The sequence below is a fragment of the Schistocerca piceifrons genome, chromosome 11 (assembly GCF_021461385.2).
Source record: "Schistocerca piceifrons isolate TAMUIC-IGC-003096 chromosome 11, iqSchPice1.1, whole genome shotgun sequence".
Classification (NCBI taxonomy): Eukaryota; Metazoa; Arthropoda; class Insecta; order Orthoptera; family Acrididae; genus Schistocerca; species Schistocerca piceifrons.
Window position 1 is genome coordinate 115286656 of NC_060148.1, and position 20112 is coordinate 115306767.

At 39.9% G+C, this 20112-nt stretch overlaps 1 protein-coding gene across 3 annotated transcripts in view; it reads right to left on the reverse strand.

The window, feature by feature from the left end:
* Positions 1-566: 566 nt before the first annotated feature.
* Positions 567-20112, reverse strand: part of LOC124719619 (zinc finger protein 708-like) — a 203818-nt gene continuing 184272 nt past the window's right edge. For all 3 annotated transcript variants that reach the window (XM_047244830.1, XM_047244829.1, XM_047244831.1), the window contains one exon: positions 567-3497. In XM_047244830.1, the coding sequence (XP_047100786.1) occupies positions 2072-3497 (1426 nt within the window). In that variant the 3' untranslated portion in view covers positions 567-2071. The remainder of the gene's footprint in view (positions 3498-20112) is intronic.

The following is a 20112-nucleotide window of genomic DNA, read 5'->3' on the forward strand; positions in this document are numbered from 1 at the left end:
ACTATATGACCGAAGCAGGTCATCCATTTTCAACACAGCAAAAGTTATTGGAAATTTAAGAAATGCATCACCAATTTTCAATAATGGATGAGAGATGTTCTGTAGCCATTCTACTTAACTTTTTACACATATTATGTGTGTTAAATATCAAATTTACAAGACATGTATTACATATTATATACTTACTTGAATATTAGATGGGTAACCTCTCACCTGCCAGGAATCAAGTTCTCACTCAAGTAGAAAATCATTCCTGAAGCTACACCTTTTCTGACACCATTTGAATATAATTAAAATGATTTTAAAGAGGTTCAGAACAAACTTCAATATTTGAGAACAAGAAAGAAATGATCAGCATACTCCATTTCCCTATGAAGTAGCACAATTCTTTTGGCAACAAAAACTGTCATAGATGGCTTTCATGCCTCACACAAAATGAGACAGTATAATTGGTGTATGAACAGAACGCAACAGACTACATGAAGGACACATGAAGTACAGTGGGTATTATCAACTAATAATTATGTAGGAACACTGAACTCATGATGTGCATTGAATATGATATGTAATTATCAGAATAGTTTATTAAAATCAAATTACAAGCTGTTGACGGAAAAGTCACCTTTAAATCACTAGATCTGTAATGACTTAATTTCCAGCAATCCTTATAATGAAGAACTATTTTCTTTTCACCTGCTATAATGGTACTCTTGGTGGTAACAAATTTTATAAAATAACCAGGCTTCACAGATAGCACTCCAGAAATACTCAGCACATTGCACCATGATACTTCAGTGTCTCTTCGCCAGGGAAGCCCAGATGCACATTACATAATGCAGATACATAATGGCTAAGTATTACCAATCAATAAGGACAAATGGCTGACAAGCAGGATCAAACTCATTTCTGTTTCCCTTGCCACATAAGAAATCAAAACGGGTTGCAATACATAGGCAGCCGAAGATACCATTTTACAGATAGCAACTGACAGATTTAGTACTTTATCCTATATTTACAAAACATACCACTCTTTTAGAAACAGTAAAGAACTATCTTTGATGGAACTGTCAATTATTTCAACAGTAATGTATTCCACAGCTAGTTGATAGCAAAGGCATGTCATAGAAAAGCACCACAATTGATTAATATGAGGTGGAATCAGATTCTTCAGATAATACTAACAATCAAGCCTTATTATACATGTATAAATAAAGAAACTTACACAAGCAACCTTCAGACACAAATGTTGATACAATGAACAATATTATATAACTATTAACTAATAAAAGTATACAATGTCCCACACATACATCAATAATAAAGTCTCAAAAGAAAGTTTCTTCAAACTATCTGTTGTATATGAAATTTAAATAATGTATTGATATATGCGTAAACATGTAATTCAATAATGTGTCCAAAAGTGCACTGATTATTACAACAGGAGAAAATATATATTTTTTATACTACGACCATATGTACAATGCTGAAGTCGCTGTTTAGACTGTTCTACTGATATTTTACAAAACTACCTTACATGAGGATAAATCATAATTAGCAATATCAGCAAAACTACACTGGTTAAATACAAGGGGTACATACATTAAAAACAATTCTCAATTTTCATTTAGATCTTTCAAGAGACAAGTAGAACAAACACTTGACACACACACACACACACACACACACACACACACACACACACACACACACGGCTGGATACAAAGGGCTACTTTTAGCCAGTTTACACACACAACAATTATCTCTCAAAATACAACCTTTAAAAAGTTGGTCTGCATTTCCACATGTAAGATTTTCCACAAGAACCTGTAAAAATTTTTCGACTATGCACACCTGACAATGATCAGGGCTCTCCCCAATGCACTGATATAGAATCATAATAATATCTAGAACAATTTCCTCTGCGCAATTACTGTTTTCTGTCTTCAGCACAAACTGCTTAAAAAATCTAGTGGAGTTTTTGCAGATGATCAGTGACATATTTTAGTGAGATCTGTCTTCTATATTAACATACCTCCCTAGCTTATCGAAATTTCTTTAAAATATTCCACAGTTATAATATTTTTGTACCATGGTGAATGTGTATTAACCTATGCGCATTCAGACTACCAGACTGAGTAAAGGCTTTGCCACAAATGTCACATTTGTACGGTCGCTCCCCAGTATGTATTAAGTAATGTTTCTTCAGACAGCGAGACTCTGTAAATGATTTGTCACAAACAACACATTTGTGTGGTCTCTCACCAGTATGTATCAAAACATGCTTCCTCAGTCCACCAGACTCTGTAAATGATTTTCCACATACATTACATACGTGTGGTTTCTCACCAGTATGTCTTAATTTGTGCGCCTTGAGACCACGACGATTAGTAAATAATTTCCCACAGATATCGCATTTGTGTTTTTCCTCTCCATTGTGTATTAATGTATGGACATTTAGATTCCAAGAGTTTGTGAACGATTCACCACAAACATTACATTTGTGTGATGCCTCACCAGTATGTTGTATAATATGAGCCTTAAGATTATGTGACCTTGTAAACGATTTGCCACAAAAGTCACATTTGTAAGGTTTCTCCCCAGTATGTATTAATAAGTGATGCTTGAGAGTGTCGGATACAGTATATGATTTCCCGCAAACATGGCATTTGTGGGGTCTGTCGCCAGTATGTATTAACATGTGCTTCTTCAGGCTACCACATGCCGTAAAGGATTTCCCACAGATCTCACAGTTGTATGGTCTCCCACCGATATGTATTATGGAATGCGTCTTGAGATGACTACTCAGAATAAATGATTTCTCACAAACGTTACATTTGTGCGGTCTCTCGCCAGTATGTGACAGAGAATGCTGCTTGAGATGACAATAGCGAGTAAAAGCAACCCCACAAATTTTGCATTTATGTGGTCTCTTGTCAGTATGTATGAAAGAGTGTTTCTTAAGACTGCGCAACGCATCGAACGATTTTCCACAAACGTCACATACATGTGGTCTATCATCATTGTTTGTTACAGAAGGACTTGACTGACTATAGGATTCCCGAAAAATATTAGATCTGTTTCGTTTGATATTACAGACTGTGCTATGTTGTTCACTATCTTCTTGACTAGTCCTTTTTTCCACCATTGAATGCCTACTCAAGCCATCATGGGTATGAAATACTTCACCACATGTGGTACAGATATGTACAGGTGGTTGTACACCATCAATATGTGTAAATACATGCATTATTAGACTGTACTTTGACAAAAAGGTTTGCTTGCATGAACTACATGTGAATTCATTTTCCTTGAAGCTGTTATTATTTCTAGCACATAGGCCATTATCCTGCTTAGAGAAACACACTTGATTTAGAGATCCACTACCAACAACATGTGTCGATTTCTCAGCATCAATGTCCAGCTCCTCACAAGTCACTCCCTGCAGGTGTGTTTCTTCACATCCAGTGTTACCAGACTCATTAGCGATTTTAGTCAACCTGAAGCATGAACAGAAAGGCAGTAAATATCTCATTCTCTAGATACACAAACATTACTTCAATAGTCTACAAATTCTTATTTCTAATGGAGAAATTGTTTCAAGTATACACATAAGAACATTCCTGCTCATTCACTGCTTATGAGATGAAACTGTTTCACAAGCGGCAAGATAAACTAGAACTAGCTTGAACGTTGTGTGGTTTCAAATTGAGTTTACAGTGGTATTGGTAACAATATTACAACAAATATTTATGATAACACCAGCAGTACACTGAGTTAAACAGCCTGAGGAGCCTGTTTTTCAGAAGAGATGATTATATGGGAAAATTTCATTTTTTCCACTCATATATTGCATGTTTTCTATGTTAACTGCAGTTACATTTTTGGCTCAAAATAGGAAAGTCAATATATAAAAATTGACACCAAAGTAAAGCTTTTATTCGAGTTCGCATTAATTTTCTTCATACATTCTATAGTTATGTTTATATGTCGTGCAGTGATTAGTTGCACTGAGTGCACACCATCCATCCTGTATTTGTTGTTTTATGTAAAACACTGTGGCAGTAAATGCATGTATAGAGTACATGCGAGTTGCAAGGTTACCCTTTTCGTATCGTTCTTTGGTCATTACTCATTGATTTACAATGGTGCTGAACTGTCATGCTACAGCCTCACGTGTGTGTGTGTTTCTGTCTGGGTCAATAACCGATGCAATGATGTCATTCGGTTGACTGTAGGTGCCTTGGTTTTCTTGGTTACATTAAATGAGAAACAGTGAATTGTGGGAATTTCGTAATAATGATCTTATAGCTTAAATATTAGGTAAACATTTTAAGATGTAATCTGTTGAATATGATGTAGCAGCCACAAACACTGACAGCAGGACAGTCCAGTGGAATGGAAGGACCTCCAAAAGTCTTCCTGCATGAAATTACATGCCTGTAAGGATTATGAAGATAATGCCTGGAACTTGGAAAGATAGATCAGCTAAAAAAAGATTAAAGTAAGCCATAATCAAAGCACTGAGTGAAGTGCAGCAGAATTTAAAAAACAAATCCAAACTTGAGAGCAGTGCAAGCCTCTTCTTGAGCTACTGGGATCTAGTCACAAGGCTACTGGATTTGTGGTAAAGATACAGATGACTAGCTGGTCACAGATTGAGGTGATTGCAGAGCACAGAGGGGAACGAAATGTAATGAAGCTTTAGCCCTGATGCAGAGCTGGTGTTTACAGAACAAGCTGCAAGTCGTAGTAAATTAAACAACTTACATAGTGCTGAAAGGTAAACCATCTGCAACATGGTATTTATTTTACAGACTAAACAATGTTCAATTAATAGACATCCCTCATATTGCTAACTCGGTCTTTATCTTGATAATGATCTCATTTTTAAAGACTATGTACAAACTATGCCCAAACAAACCACAAAATTAATTTACAAGATTGCAAATATCACCACAGGTCAATACAGAATAACACTTGACACAGGACAGTAACTTGCTGCTGACTGATTGCTGTAGCTGGGGCCAATGACTGGGCATACAAAATTATACAGGAAGAGCCATTCACAATACTACATTGGATGCAGAAGAGAGTATTTCTACAAATCATACTTGCATATGGATAAATACTAATAATCCTGTAAATACACTTCCTACAATTGCAATTTTGGAGGAGCCACTTACTGCCTACAAAGAGAAAATGTGAAGAAAATGCAGGCGGTAACTAGAGATGTACTGGACAATATAGGTACTGAACAGAGGTAGGCAGACAAAGTCAGTGTATGTGGACACATATGGTACTGGTTAGAGGGTGTGTTCACTAATGCCAAATGTTAAAGAGTGAAGTAGACTAAATGACTTACTTCCAGCAACTGGTTTTGCAAAACCTAGGCATTGACCCTAACCCTCATATCGATGCGTATTCAAGTCCAAAGAAGACAACTTGGTGTGGTCAGACTGGAATCATGGTACATCATTCTTCATCATGGTGATCCAGATGACTATTCCAAACGATACAGGTGAGGGGTCCAAGCAATGTCCACTTTTAAAATGCTATGATCCAGAAAAGCACGTGAAATTTTGCAGCGTCTTTAAAGAATTCACTGGCAAAAAAAAAAGAACAGGAAGTATACATAACTGAATCAGGTGCAAGCTGATAATCCAAAGAAAATAACATGCAAAAGTAGATGGAAATTCCCTGTATCTCATCTTATAATCTTCTACCACCTACTGCCACTCTGATGATTTTCACATGTCTGTGTTCTGACACTGACTGGCTTCGCTCAACTCTGTGGAGCTGGCTCTTCAACCACTATCACTGGTTACAACTGGGCACATGGAGTAGACGCCACTGCCAAGTTCATGGTCCGAACCGAAGGGGGTGCCGCACTTCTCCACCACTTTTCCCGTGCCTCTTCTTCTTGCTGATTTCTTCACATTCGCTTCATAATTTATTGCCTCTTGGATCCCATTTCCAGAATTTCTGCATGCTGTAAGGCTGCAACACAGAGAGGACACTGACCACCTTTCTTATGGGTGCAACTGTCATGGCTACCAGCACACTGACTACATATCACCTGACTTTAATACTATTGTGTCAAGTGCTCTATTCATTGACATTTAGTGCTGAATGCAGCTGTGAGAGGTTCCACCTTAAAAGTCAAAGCACATTAGCATATCCAGCATGAAGATCATTTAGATGACATGCTCTCTGTTCTTGAAGCCTGTACTGTTCTCAGATATATCTACTGCCAGGATGAACAGTGGAGGTCACTTCTTATCAGTTCGATCATGACGCTTCTGTAGCACATTGAATCCATGGTCAAACAGTGCTTGATGCGGTCTTATCATCAAATGTCCATGGCAGCCCTTGTAGGAGGGCTGTTAGTTCTTGTATCTTCTTCTGGAGAACTGCCCTACTTGGGTATTCAGTCTGATAGCCCTCAATCTTCTTCATGGTCACGTCAAGTAATTGCACATAGGTCCAGTGCGGCATTGTTATTAGCTGCACTGACCTTGAGGGTGTACTGAAATTGCAGAATTTCCATATCATTCAATTTATCCCCTGTATACTGAATGTAGACAGGTAGGATATTACAAAAGTACCTGTCACAAAGTAGCGCTACTTCTCTTCTATGTAGCCCTACACCTTCTGAAATTCACTTATATCTAGGGACAGCAAATAATGGTTCAAAATGGTTCAAATGGCTCTGAGCACTATGGGACTCAACTACTGTGGTCATAAGTCCCCTAGAACTTAGAACTACTTAAACCTAACTAACCTAAGGACAGCACACAACACCCAGCCATCACGAGGCAGAGAAAATCCCTGACCCCGCCGGGAATCGAACCCGGGAACCCGGGCGTGGGAAGCGAGAACGCTACCGCACTACCACGAGATGCGGGCGCAAATAATGGTGTCTATTGGGTGGACTTGGCATGAGTTGGCTCTACAAGTTCTAGTGGCTTCTGATCACAGACAGTGAATGCTTATAGCAGTCTTCTGTGTACTGTTTGTGCAGTCTAATTACTGTGCATTAGTTTAGCTTAATGCATCTCTCATTTGAGAACTGGAAAAGCAATTTCTCCCATCATGTAGCAGCAATAACAGCTTATATCACCAAATTGTCCAACATACCAGGCTGATAATCAGAATTTCTGCAAAAATTAACAATACATACAGACAGTTATAACTTTTCTCCTTTATGTAGGAGACTGAAAATCAGCTGAGAAGCTTAAGAAAAGAGGTTTATATTTAACCTGCAAATCTTTACTACACATTATATTTCAACATCATTTTTCCGGACTTTTAGTCTTCACTGTTTCAAACCTTGTTCTTACAGAAAATTATGGAAAGGGCGATATTGACACAACATTCTTGTACTATTGTAACAGATATTGTTGTTGTTGTGGTCTTCAGTCCTGAGGCTGGTTTGATGCAGCTCTCCATGCTACTCTATCCTGTGCAAGCTTCTTCATATATTTGTGTCAAATGAGTTTTCTATTGGTGATGAAGCTTTAATTTCACGGTTGAACGTTGTGCACGCAGATTGTCATATTATTCATTGTTTATCTATGAAGGAGGAGGTGGCGTCGGACTCGTCGGATATTGAGAGCCCGGAGGAGGTTGTTTGCCTTTCGTCGGATGAGGATGGTCCGGAGGGGTTGCGCTGCACGCCCGAGGCGGTTAATACGTCGACGGACGATTCTGACTAAACCGTATTTTGGACGTATGTGCAGGTGGCGCACAGAATATACTCAATCAGATAGTGTTAGGTTCGAGTATGGAAAGATGGGCGCCACTGAGAAATATGATGAAAATGCTAGTAACTTTACTACATTAAAACATTATGACATAACAGATGAGTTTAGGTTCTTTGCTAACAAGTATGGATCAGTAATAATTAATAAGGTTGTCACATATGTATGTAGGATTAATGTTAGAGTTGAACGTTTGACACTGGATGATAGAGCTAATAAGAAAATATTTGAAGATCAAGGTGCTTTGGAGAAAGTTCGTATAGCATGCAGTAAAAAAATTGGGCCATTCAGTCTTAGACCAGAACGATCATCTGGAGTCCCATGGCGTAAATATAATAGAAAAAATAGGTTTAAGTTTGTAACGTATTCAAAGCCTGAGATTAGTGCAGACATATCAAAAGTAAAGTCGTGGACTGATTTGGAAACACAATGTCGAGCAAAAAACAAATTATTTCAAGGAATTAACCCATTTTATATTGGATTAGAAATTGCTGGTGATGAACCTGCAAAGAATGATGTAGTACAAAGTGAAGTGAAATATGTAACGTTTGTTGTAAGGAATAGAGTGTACATGACATTTTGTAAAAGAAAAGGTACCGTTACGTTCTAAATAAAGATTATTGTTTACAGCCAATGTCTGCGTTGGAATTTTTTTATGGCAAGTGGGACCACATAAGAAACTAACCGGACGACCTGCGCCTCGCCTTCCATGTTCCTACCAGTCAAGAACGCATTGATGAATTAGCAATTACATTTTATGGAAATAAGATTAATTATTCCGCTGCTGTAATTGTTTTAGAGGAGTTATGGTATTATAAACCAAATTTGCAGCAATTGATTGGTCAGTTTAGGGAAGCATACATCCTTCTGAATCTGCTTAGTGTATTCATCTCTTGGTCTCCCTCTACGATTTTTATCCTCCACACTGTCCTCAAATACCAAATTGGTGATCCCATGATGCCTCAGAACGTGCCCTAACAAGCGATCCCTTCTTCTAGCACGTTGTGCCACAAACTCCTCTTCTCCCCAATCATATTCAATACTTCCTCATTAGTTATGTGATCTACCCATCTAATCTTCAGCATTCTTCTGTAGCACCACATTTCGAAAGCTTCTATTCTCTTCTTGCCCAAACTATTTATAGTCCATGCTTCACTTCCATACACGGCTACACTCCATAGAAATACTTTCAGAAACGACTTTCTGACACTTAAATCTATACTCAATGTTAACAAATTTCTATTCTTCAGAAACGCTTTCCTTGCCATTGCCAGTCTACATTTTATATCCTCTCTAGTTCGACCATCATCAGTTACTTTGCTCGCCAAATACCAAAAGTCCTTTACTACTTTAAGTGTCTCATTTCCTCATCTAATTCCCTCAGCATCCCCCGAATTAATTCGACTACATTACATTATCCTCGTTTTGCTTTTGTTGATGTTCAGCTTATATCCTCCTTTCAAGACGCTGTCCATTCCTTTCAACTACTCTTCCATGTCCTTTGCTGTCTCTGACAGAATTACAATGTCATCGGCGAACCTCAGGGTTTTTATTTCTTCTACATGGATTTTAATACCTACTCCAAATTTTTCTTTTGTTTCCTTTACTGCTTGCTCAGTATACAGATTGAATAACATTGGGGAGAGGGTACACACCTGTCTCACTCCCTTCCCAACAGCTGCTTCCCTTTCATGCCCATCGACACTAACTGCCATCTGGTTTCTGTACAAATTGTAAATAGCCTTTCGCTCCCCGTATTTTACCCCTGCCACCTTTAGAATTTGAAAGACAGTATTCCAGTCAACATTGTCAAAAGCTTTCTCTAAGTCCACAAATGCTAGAAACGTAGGTTTGTCTTTCCTTAATCTATTTTCTAATATAAGTCGTAGAGTCAGTATTGCCTCACGTGTTCCAATATTTCTACGGAATCCAAACTGATTTTCCCTGAGGTTAGCTTCTACCAGCTTTTCCATTTGTCTGTAAAGAATTCGCGTTAGTATTTTGCAGCTGTGACTTATTAAACTAATAGTTCGGTAATTTTCACATCTGTCAACATCTGCTTTCTTTGGGATTGGAATTATTATATTCCTCTTGAAATCTGAGGATATTTCGCCTGTCTCATACATCTTGCTCACCAGATGGTAGAGTTTTGTCAGGACTGGCTCTCCCAAGGCCGTCAGTAGTTCTAATGGAATGTTGTCTACTCCCGGTGCCTTGTTTCCACTCAGGTCTTTCAGTGCTCTGTCAAACTCTTCATGCAGTAACGTATCTCCCATTTCATTTTCATGTACATGCTCTTCCATTTCCATAATATTGTCTTCAAGTACATCGCCCTTGTATAGACCCTCTATATACTCCTTCCACCTTTCTGCTTTCCCTTCTTTGCTTAGAACTGTGTTTCCATCTGAGCACTTGATATTCATAAAAGTGGTTCTCTTTTCTCCAAAGGTCTCTTTAATTTTCCTGTAGGCACTATCTATCTTACCCGTAGTGATATAAGCCTCTACTTCCTTACATTTGTCCTCAAGCTATCTGTGCTTAGCCATTTTGCACTTCCTGTCGATCTCATTTTTGAGACGTTTGTATTCCTTTTTGTCTGCTCCATTTACTGCATTTTTATATTTTTTCCTTTGATCAATTAAATTCAGTATTTCTTCTGATACCCTAGGATTTCTACTAGCCCTCGTCTTTTTACCTATTTGATCCTCTGCTGCCTTTACTACTTCATCCCTCAGAGCTACCCATTCTTCTTCTACTGTATTTCTTTCCCCCATTCGTGACAATTATTCCCTTATGCTCTCCCTGAAACTCTGTACAGCCTCTGGTTTAGTCAGGTTACCCAGGTCCCATCTCCTTAAATTTCCACCTTTTTGCAGTTTCTTCAGTTTTAATCTACAGTTCATAACCAATAGATTGTGGTCAGATTCCACATACACTCCTGGAAATGGAAACAAGAACACATTGACACCGGTGTGTCAGACCCACCATACTTGCTCCGGACACTGCGAGAGGGCTGTACAAGCAATGATCACACGCACGGCACAGCGGACACACCAGGAACCGCGGTGTTGGCCATCGAATGGCGCTAGCTGCGCAGCATTTGTGCACCGCCGCCGTCAGTGTCAGCCAGTTTGCCGTGGCATACGGAGCTCCATCGCAGTCTTTAACACTGGTAGCATGCCGCGACAGCGTGGACATGAACCGTATGTGCAGTTGACGGACTTTGAGCGAGGGTGTATAGTGGGCATGCGGGAGGCCGGGTGGACATACCGCCGAATTGCTCAACACGTGGGGCGTGAGGTCTCCACAGTACATCGATGTTGTCGCCAGTGGTCAGCGGAAGGTGCACATGCCCGTCGACCTGGGACCGGACCGCAGCGACGCACGGATGCACGCCAAGACCGTAGGATCCTACGCAGTGCCGTAGGGGACCGCACCGCCACTTCCCAGCAAATTAGGGACACTGTTGCTCCTGGGGTATCGACGAGGACCATTCACAACCATCTCCATGAAGCTGGGCTACGGTCCTGCACACCGTTAGGCCGTCTTCCGCTCACGCCCCAACATCGTGCAGCCCGCCTCCAGTGGTGTCGCGACAGGCGTGAATGGAGGGACGAATGGAGACGTGTCGTCTTCAGCGATGAGAGTCGCTTATGCCTTGGTGCCAATGATGGTCGTATGCGTGTTTGGCGCCGTGCAGGTGAGCGCCACAATCAGGACTGCATACGACCGAGGCACACAGGGCCAACACCCGGCATCATGGTGTGGGGAGCGATCTCCTACACTGGCCGTACACCACTGGTGATCGTCGAGGGGACACTGAATAGTGCACGGTACATCCAAACCGTCATCGAACCCATCGTTCTACCATTCCTAGACCGGCAAGGGAACTTGCTGTTCCAACAGGACAATGCACGTCCGCATGTATCCCGTGCCACCCAACGTGCTCTAGAAGGTGTAAGTCAACTACCCTGGCCAGCAAGATCTCCGGATCTGTCCCCCATTGAGCATGTTTGGGACCGGATGAAGCGTCGTCTCACGCGGTCTGCACGTCCAGCACGAACGCTGGTCCAACTGAGGCGCCAGGTGGAAATGGCATGGCAAGCCGTTCCACAGGACTACATCCAGCATCTCTACGATCGTCTCCATGGGAGAATAGCAGCCTGCATTGCTGCGAGAGGTGGATATACACTGTACTAGTGCCGACATTGTGCATGCTCTGTTGCCTGTGTCTATGTGCCTGTGGTTCTGTCAGTGTGATCATGTGACGTATCTGACCCCAGGAATGTGTCAATAAAGTTTCCCCTTCCTGGGACAATGAATTCACGGTGTTCTTACTTCAATTTCCAGGAGTGTATGCCCCTGGAAATGTCTTACAATTTAAAACCTGGTTCCTAAATCCCTGTCTTACCATTATATAATCTATGTGAAATCCTGTCAGTATCTCCAGGCTTCTTCCACGTATACAGCCTTCTTTTTACGATTCTTGAACCAAGTGTTAGCTATGATTAAGTTGTGGTCTGTGCAGAATTCCACCAGGCGGTTTCCTCTTTCATTTCTTAGCCCCAATCCATATTCACCTACTACGTTTCCTTCTCCTCCTTTTCCTACTCTCGAATTCTAGTCACCCATGACTATTGAATTTTCATCTCCCTTCACTACCTGAGTAACGTCTTTTATCTCATCATAGATTTCATCAATTTTTCCGTCATCTGCAGAGCTAGTTGGCATGTAAACTTGTACTACTGTAGTAGGCATGGGCTTCGTGTATATCTTAGCCACAATAATGTGTTCATTATGCTGTTTGTAGTAGCTTAACGCAATCCTATTTTTTTATTCATTATTAAACCTACTCCTGCATTACCCCTATTTGATTTTGTCTTTAAAATCCTGTATTCACCTGACCAAAAGTCTTGTTCCTCCTGCTACCGAACTTAACTAATTCCCACTATATCTAACTTTAACCTATCCATTTCCCTTTTTAAATTTTCTAACCTACCTTCGTGATTAAGGGATCTGACAATCCATCCTCCAGTCTGTAGAACGCCAGTTTTCTTTCTCCTGGTAAAGACGTCCTCTTGAGTAGTCCCCGCCTGGAGATCCGAATGGGGGACTATTTTACCTTCGGAATATTTTACCCAAGAGGACGCTATCATCATTTATCCGTACAGTAAATCTGCATGCCCTCGGGATAAATTATGGCTGTAGTTTCCCCTTGCTTTCAGCCGTTCACAGTACCAGCACAAGGCCGTTTCGGTTAGCGTTACAAGGCCAGATCAGTCAATCATCCAGACTGTTGCCCCAGCAACTACTGAAAAGGCTGCTGCCCTCTTCAGGAACCACATGTTTGTCTGGCCTCTTAACAGATACCCCTTCCGTTGTGGTTGCACCTATGGTACGGCCATCTGTATCGCTGAGACACGCAAGCCTCCCCACCAACGGCAAGGTCCATCGATCATGGGGGGAGGGAGGGGGGCTCCATGGTTCATATAAGGCCTCTCAAATCTGAAATTCATATCAAAATTAATCAAAATCAAAACTGATGAAATAAAAAATGTACTTTTTTGAACTGATTGCTATATGTGAAATTTAAATATCTCATTCTTGAAACAAAAATAAGCTTACAAATCATTTCAGAGAATCGTATCATCAATTACCTTGTCCCAGTTCTCACCATAAAAAAATGTGCTTTGACAATTTGCCATACTTTTTGAAACCAGTGTCATCAGCAGTGACACTTTTCATTTGCTCTTTATTTATCAGCAAAAACATTAATTACAAACAGTTTTATTCCAAGCTCACACTGTTTTACATGGCTAAAGTTGTGTTAACAAACAAGAATTCTAATTTCCTGCATTTTTTCATCTGAAACATCTTTAACAAGAAAATTTCCTGTTACAACTACTGACCCTATTCACAACAGTATTTGCCCAGTTTTCGAAATATTTCATACACTGACAAAAACTACGTACATTCTTATTGTATAGATTTTGCTCTAATAACAGACTCATTAAGAAAACTAGCTTATATCATGAAGCCTGTCAGCTGTTTCTGATTCTCCACGTCAGTGCAGTACACTAATAAGTGTTCTGTACTGAGAAAAATAATTGGTTCATTGGTGTGTGGGGTTGAAGGAAGCAGACTGCAAAGGTCATCGATTCAGAAAAATAAATACAAGTCTATGTGTTATCGGCAGAGTTAATCCACTGAAATGAATGTTATATGAAAATACAAAGTTACTTATAAACTGTTGCTCTTGGGTATGTAATTCTCAAGCGAATTACATAAAGTTGTTACTTAAAGATCAACTTCCAGGCTAATAATGGAAACCAGTGTCACGATGTTTGTCCTGCCATCACACCAATCTATCTCCATAGTCCCTGGCAATCAGCATCATACAGTATTAGTTGGTTAAGATAGTAAGAATTGGAACACTTCTCTCTGAAAACTTACTCATACTTTGAGGAGAACTTATCTACAATTTTAGTTTTGGCCATGTTTTCAGGGAATTTATGTAAAGTTACTCATTACCATCAACTGAAGACCCCAAAAACTGCACAAGCAGCCTAGGTGCTATGACACATTGTGAGTTTAATTGTAATAATGCACATGGGATTAAAAATTTCAGTAATTAACAGACAATTTTGAATTTCATGAGGACTGAGTCAAACAGCTCCTTGCCGTAAAGGCCAATTAAGGGTTCACTGTCTGCCACCATAGAGCACTATATGCTGTAGACATCAGCTAAGTGCAACCGATCAAATCACTTGGCCAGCATTAAGTTTTCCTGTCCCTAGACAAATGTCCAAGTTTCTTACATTACACATTTTTAATCATAGTGTTGCCTTCTGCTTGCTATGGGAGTTCTTACACATGCTGTGCACTTGTTACAAATTGCAGGTGGTGTAAAAATAGGTAACAAAACAAATTTCGCTTCCTATCAGAACAGCATTTTTCTCTTTTCTGCTTCAACTCACATAATTGAAGTAGAGTCATAAGATTAAACCTCTTTCTGGGTCTGATCCCTGAATGTTGTGATGGTTTCCTGAATGATAATTCTGAGGGTTCTGCCTCAGAGCCTAAAGACAAAGAAACATGTCTATAAGGAGAGGTGGCTTGAGGCAAATTGACAATGTAGAGTGCTGTGAGAAGATTGTATGGACGGTGACTTCTGGCTCTGTGCCAGATGTGCACAGTGTAATCTAATTGCCTTGCTGTTCAGTACAACAGTGCAATGTGCACAGGCTGCAAGGGTAAGACATTGAGTCTGTGTTACTGGTTAGTATCTGAAACTGAGTGAGAGGTGCAGTAACGTGTGTACCTTTTCATGACCATTGTGTGTGGGTTATACTGTGGAACAACACATATATTTGATACCATAAGACTAGAAAATAAATGGGTAGGAATTATCACATCATAAACATGTGAGACACACTCTGCAGAAGTGATTGAAGTCCAACATTGATACAGGTGGGCTAACTGCATGTCTTTATTCAACATGATGCCCCCTTTTCACGGCAAAGTTATATGTGAATTTAATTTCCTTACAGGTGTAGCACTTCCCTACTGCTGTCATATATTCCCACCTTCCTTCAATGCCCTAGTAAAACACACCCACATGTTGCTGTGAAAGATGGATTTAAGCACCACAGAGGATTGTACAAACATACCATCAGTTGGCCATCATACACATTCCCATATGAAGGACATAATAATAGTCATCTCAATGCAGAGAAGCAACTAAAAGAGTTAGGAAAAAAAGGAAATCACCTGGTCCAGATGGAATGAAAATTCGATTATACAGGGAGTGCTCTGTGGTACTATCTTTTACTTAGCTTGTATTTATCACCAACATGTCACCCAGCACAAAACCCCAAGTGACTACAATAAAGTGCACATGATTCCCGTGTATAAGAAGGGAAAAGAACATACCCACAAGATTACAGACCAACATCCTTAACATCAGTTTGCCACATATTCATAAGTGAAATATGATAAATTTCTTTGAGGCTGAAGAGTTTCTGTCTACAGTTAAGCATGGATTACGAAAGAATAGTTAATGCAAAACTCAAATGCTCCTTTCCTCACATGATATACCGCAAGCCATGTATGAAGAACAACAAGCAGATACCATATTCTTAGATTTCTGGAAAGCATTTAATACAGTCCCCACTGCAGACTGTTAACGAAGGTACCAGTAGGCACAATAGCTTGCCAGATATGTTAATAGCTCAAAGTTTCTTAAGTAACAGAAACCATTAACTGTCCTTGATGGTGAGTGTTCATCAGAGACAAGGGTATCGTCAGGTGTGCTCTAGGGAAGTGTGTTAGGACCACACTTATTCTCTACATATGCAAATGATGTAACAGACATCTCAAGCAGAAATCTGCAGCTCTTTGCTGACGATGTTGAGATGTATGGGAAGGTGTCACCATTGAGTAACTGTATGAGGATATAAGATAACTTAGACAAAATTTCTAGTTGGTGCAAAGAATGTCAACTTGCTCCAAATTTGCATAAATTTAAGTTAATGTAAACGCCCAGGATATGCAATCCCAAAGGTTACAATATGGTATTAGTAGTGAACTGCTTGAGACAGTCACATTTATTAAATATTCAGGGGTAACATCGAAAAGTGATAGTAAAGGGAATGAGCATGTAAGGATGGTAGTGGGGAAAGTGAATGGTCAACTGCACGTAGAGCATTGGTGTGACCAATTAATGAGTACTGCTCAAGTGTCTAGGATCCCCCCAAGGTCAGAATAAAGGAAGAAATCGATGCAATTCACTACAGGGCCACTACATTTGTTATCTGTAGGGTCAATCAACACGCAGGTGTTACGGATATGCTTCATGAACTCGAATGGGTTGGCCTGAGTGTCTCATTGATACAGATAGTCACACTATAGCTGCAACTGCAATGGAGAAGTATCTCTGTAGAAACCGGACAAAAATTAGGTTCCTGAGGACAGCCAGCAGCATTTCCAGTAGTTCCAGGAGGCAACATCTGGATGATTGCTTAATCTGATCTCATAACATTACACAACATACCCTTGCTGTGCTGGTACTGTAAACAGTCGAAAGCATGGGCAAATTACAGCTATTATTTCTCTGGGGAGCATACAGCTCCTCTGCATAGTTAAATGGTGATGGCACTCTCTTGGGTGAAATATTCCAGAGGTAAAATAGTCCCTCATTTCAGTCTTCAGGCACGGCTACTAAGCAGGATGTTGTCATCAAGAAAAACAACATGAGCTTTCTAGGGGTTGGAGTATGTAAAGTTATATCCCTTAATCAGATAGGCATGTTAAAGAATCTGAAAAGGAAAATGGTTAGGCACCCATTTCACATATAGGGAATTAATGAAGCATGGTGGTGGGAATAATAGGCTTCCCTGTTACACGAGTACAGTTATCAACAAAAAACCATATAGGAGGTAATGAAGAACTAGGTATAATAATGAATAAGAAAACAGGATTGGGTGTAAGCCTCTATCAGCCTAGTGATCACATAATCGTTGCCATTACAGACATTAAGGGAATGCCCACTATGGTAGCAAACTGCTGAGGTCATCGGGACCTAGGCTTACACACTAATTAATCTCACACACACACACACACACACACACCTATGCCCAAGGGAGGACTTGAACCTCCAACGGGGGAAGCCATGCGAACTGTGTCAAGGCGCCTCAGGCCACACGGCTACCCTGTACGACAATGTGTATGGCAACTAGTGGTTTGTAAGATTGATAGAAAACGTACTGGAATCAGAAATGTTGCACAGATATTTAAACGAGACCAAAAACTAATTGTGTTGAGTGAATGCATTTGGTAGCAGGGAAAGGAAGAGAACAAAATACAGGAGGAGGTCATAGACCAGTAGGATTTTACACACAGCATAATTCTGTCATCACTAACTCTTGGTTTAATAAGATTCATGAATGATGACTCTGCAAGTGGAAGAGACTTGGAGACATGGCAAGGTTTCAGACTGATTATGCAAGGGTGCGATAGATATTTTGTCACCTGATTTTACATTGTGAAACATTTCCATGGCAAGATATGAGGTTTGACCCTATTTTATTGCTTATGAGTACAAACTAAAACTTGAGGAATGACACGTATGTGGCAACTTGTGGACATGGGACATGAATAAATTGAAAAGGATCAGAGACTGTTGGGTGTTTCAGAAGGAGCATTAGGCTATGTTCATCTGGAACATGGGAAGAGAATACAGTCGAAGAAGAAGGGTAGCTTTGAGACATGAAATAGTGCAGGAAGCAGAAGATCAAATACGCATAAAACAAAACACTGGATAACACAGGGCATCTTGACTTCAATTTACAAAAGAAGAAAATATCAAAATGTGACAAATGAAGCAGGCAAAAGGGAATAATGACATCTAAAAAATGAGACTGGCAAAAAGTGTAAAGATGACAGGCAGGAATGGCTAGGGGGCAAATGTAAAACTGTACAGTCCAGTCATATTAAAGTGACAATCTGTAAAAGCCTGAATGTCCATTTTTTGCAGTGCGGAAAAGCAGGACGAAAATCATTCAAATTCCGAAAGATAGCAACAGGGATGTGGAGCCATGCCTACTCCAATACAGCAGCCAGATAAGTAGGTGTTTTAGTTGAGGATCCATGGCACAAATAAACCAATTGAGGTGGTCCCACGGATTTGCTATCAGTTTTAAATCCAGCTTGTCTGGTGGCCAGGAGAGCATGGTAGACTCATCCTGGTGCTCTTCAAACCACATGAGCTGTGTGACATGTGCACTAGGGGTGGACCCTTCTCACAACTGTTGCAGTGCCATACATGCCACTGGCTATCTATCTGATGGAGCTTAAAACATAATTCATCTGAAAAGACTACATGTTGCCACTCATGAGGAGAACATGGGATTCCTCAGAAACATTGCTCAGTGGAAGAGGGGTCAAAGTAAAGTATTTCCGAGGTACTTCATGCACCTTTTACCACGTGATATCTTCAGAAGACATGGTGGCTCAATGGTTAGCATCATGGCTTCTTAATTTTGCACTCTGTGTTTGAAACCCCATTATTACTTATTTTCGGTTTTATTTATGTACCCATGCCTGTAGAACATTACTCTATGAATGTTTTCCATTATACACTGCTATAACATTGTTCTTATTTGTCTACTAATTTGTATGTCAAGTGAATTAATTTTAAAAAAGAACAAAATTGTTTGAAATTATTTTTGTGAAATTCCTGTAGAGTATCTTGATTCCTAAGTGCAAGTGCCAGTTTTCAGAAAAATAACCCATAATGCATGGTTTGCTGCAAAATTATTGCCAACACGCGAAATCTTAACTAGTGTTATTGATGTTTCTTTCCTGAGTGAGATTCATACACAGAAATGTCACTTTGGTAAACCTACCTTCACGCAACATTTGTGCCATTCAGAATATCTGTGTTTTGAATGTTTCTGTGATTAGTCTCATCCATGGAAATGCACAAAATCCTCCTGATGAAAAACAATATGAATAACACATAAGAAATTGAAAAAGATTGTAGCCCCTCAACGTACCACAAACATGTTACATAATACATGTGTGTGACGTATTGTGATATCCAGTTGTGATTTTACAATTAATATGCCTTTATACTCCTAATTTCATAAGAAAGATGCTTTCAGTAACCTACCACGGACATGGGTAGATAAATAAAATAAAAACTATAAAATAAATAAAAACATAAAAATAAATAAAAACTATAAAATAAATAAAAACAATAAAATAAATAAAAACAATAAAATAAATAAAAACAATCATTAGTTTTCAAATACAGAGCGCAAAATTACGAACGATGACCTTAACCACTGAGCCACTATATATTCTGAAGATATTCCGTGTTAAAAGGTACATGAAGTTCCTTAAAAAACATGACTTTTTTCCGAAACAATCAACTATCTACTGATAAGCCGAGACAAGTGTTCGCTTATTTTGACTCCTCTTTTGCTGAGCAAAGTTCATGGGAAGTCAGGTGATGGCACTTGCTGTTTCTCCTTACCAGTGGAAGTCCAGTTGCGGTGGTGGCATGCTAATTCCAGCTTTTGTCGCCAATAAACAGCACTCGGCATGGGTGCATGAACCAGGTACCTGCTGCTCTCTTTCCACATAACAACAACGATTTCACTGTTTCCTGCATCCTCAAAACATGCTTTACATACCCTCTACTGCCAGTTCTGCCACCTGTCTTTGTGACATAGGTGGTGGTGGTGATTGGTTTGTCAGGTACTTAACTGTGTAGTCATCAGCACCACTAGAAAGCCCCATTTTTTACACAGTCCAATTTAGCCATTGCCATGAATGATGATGATGATGA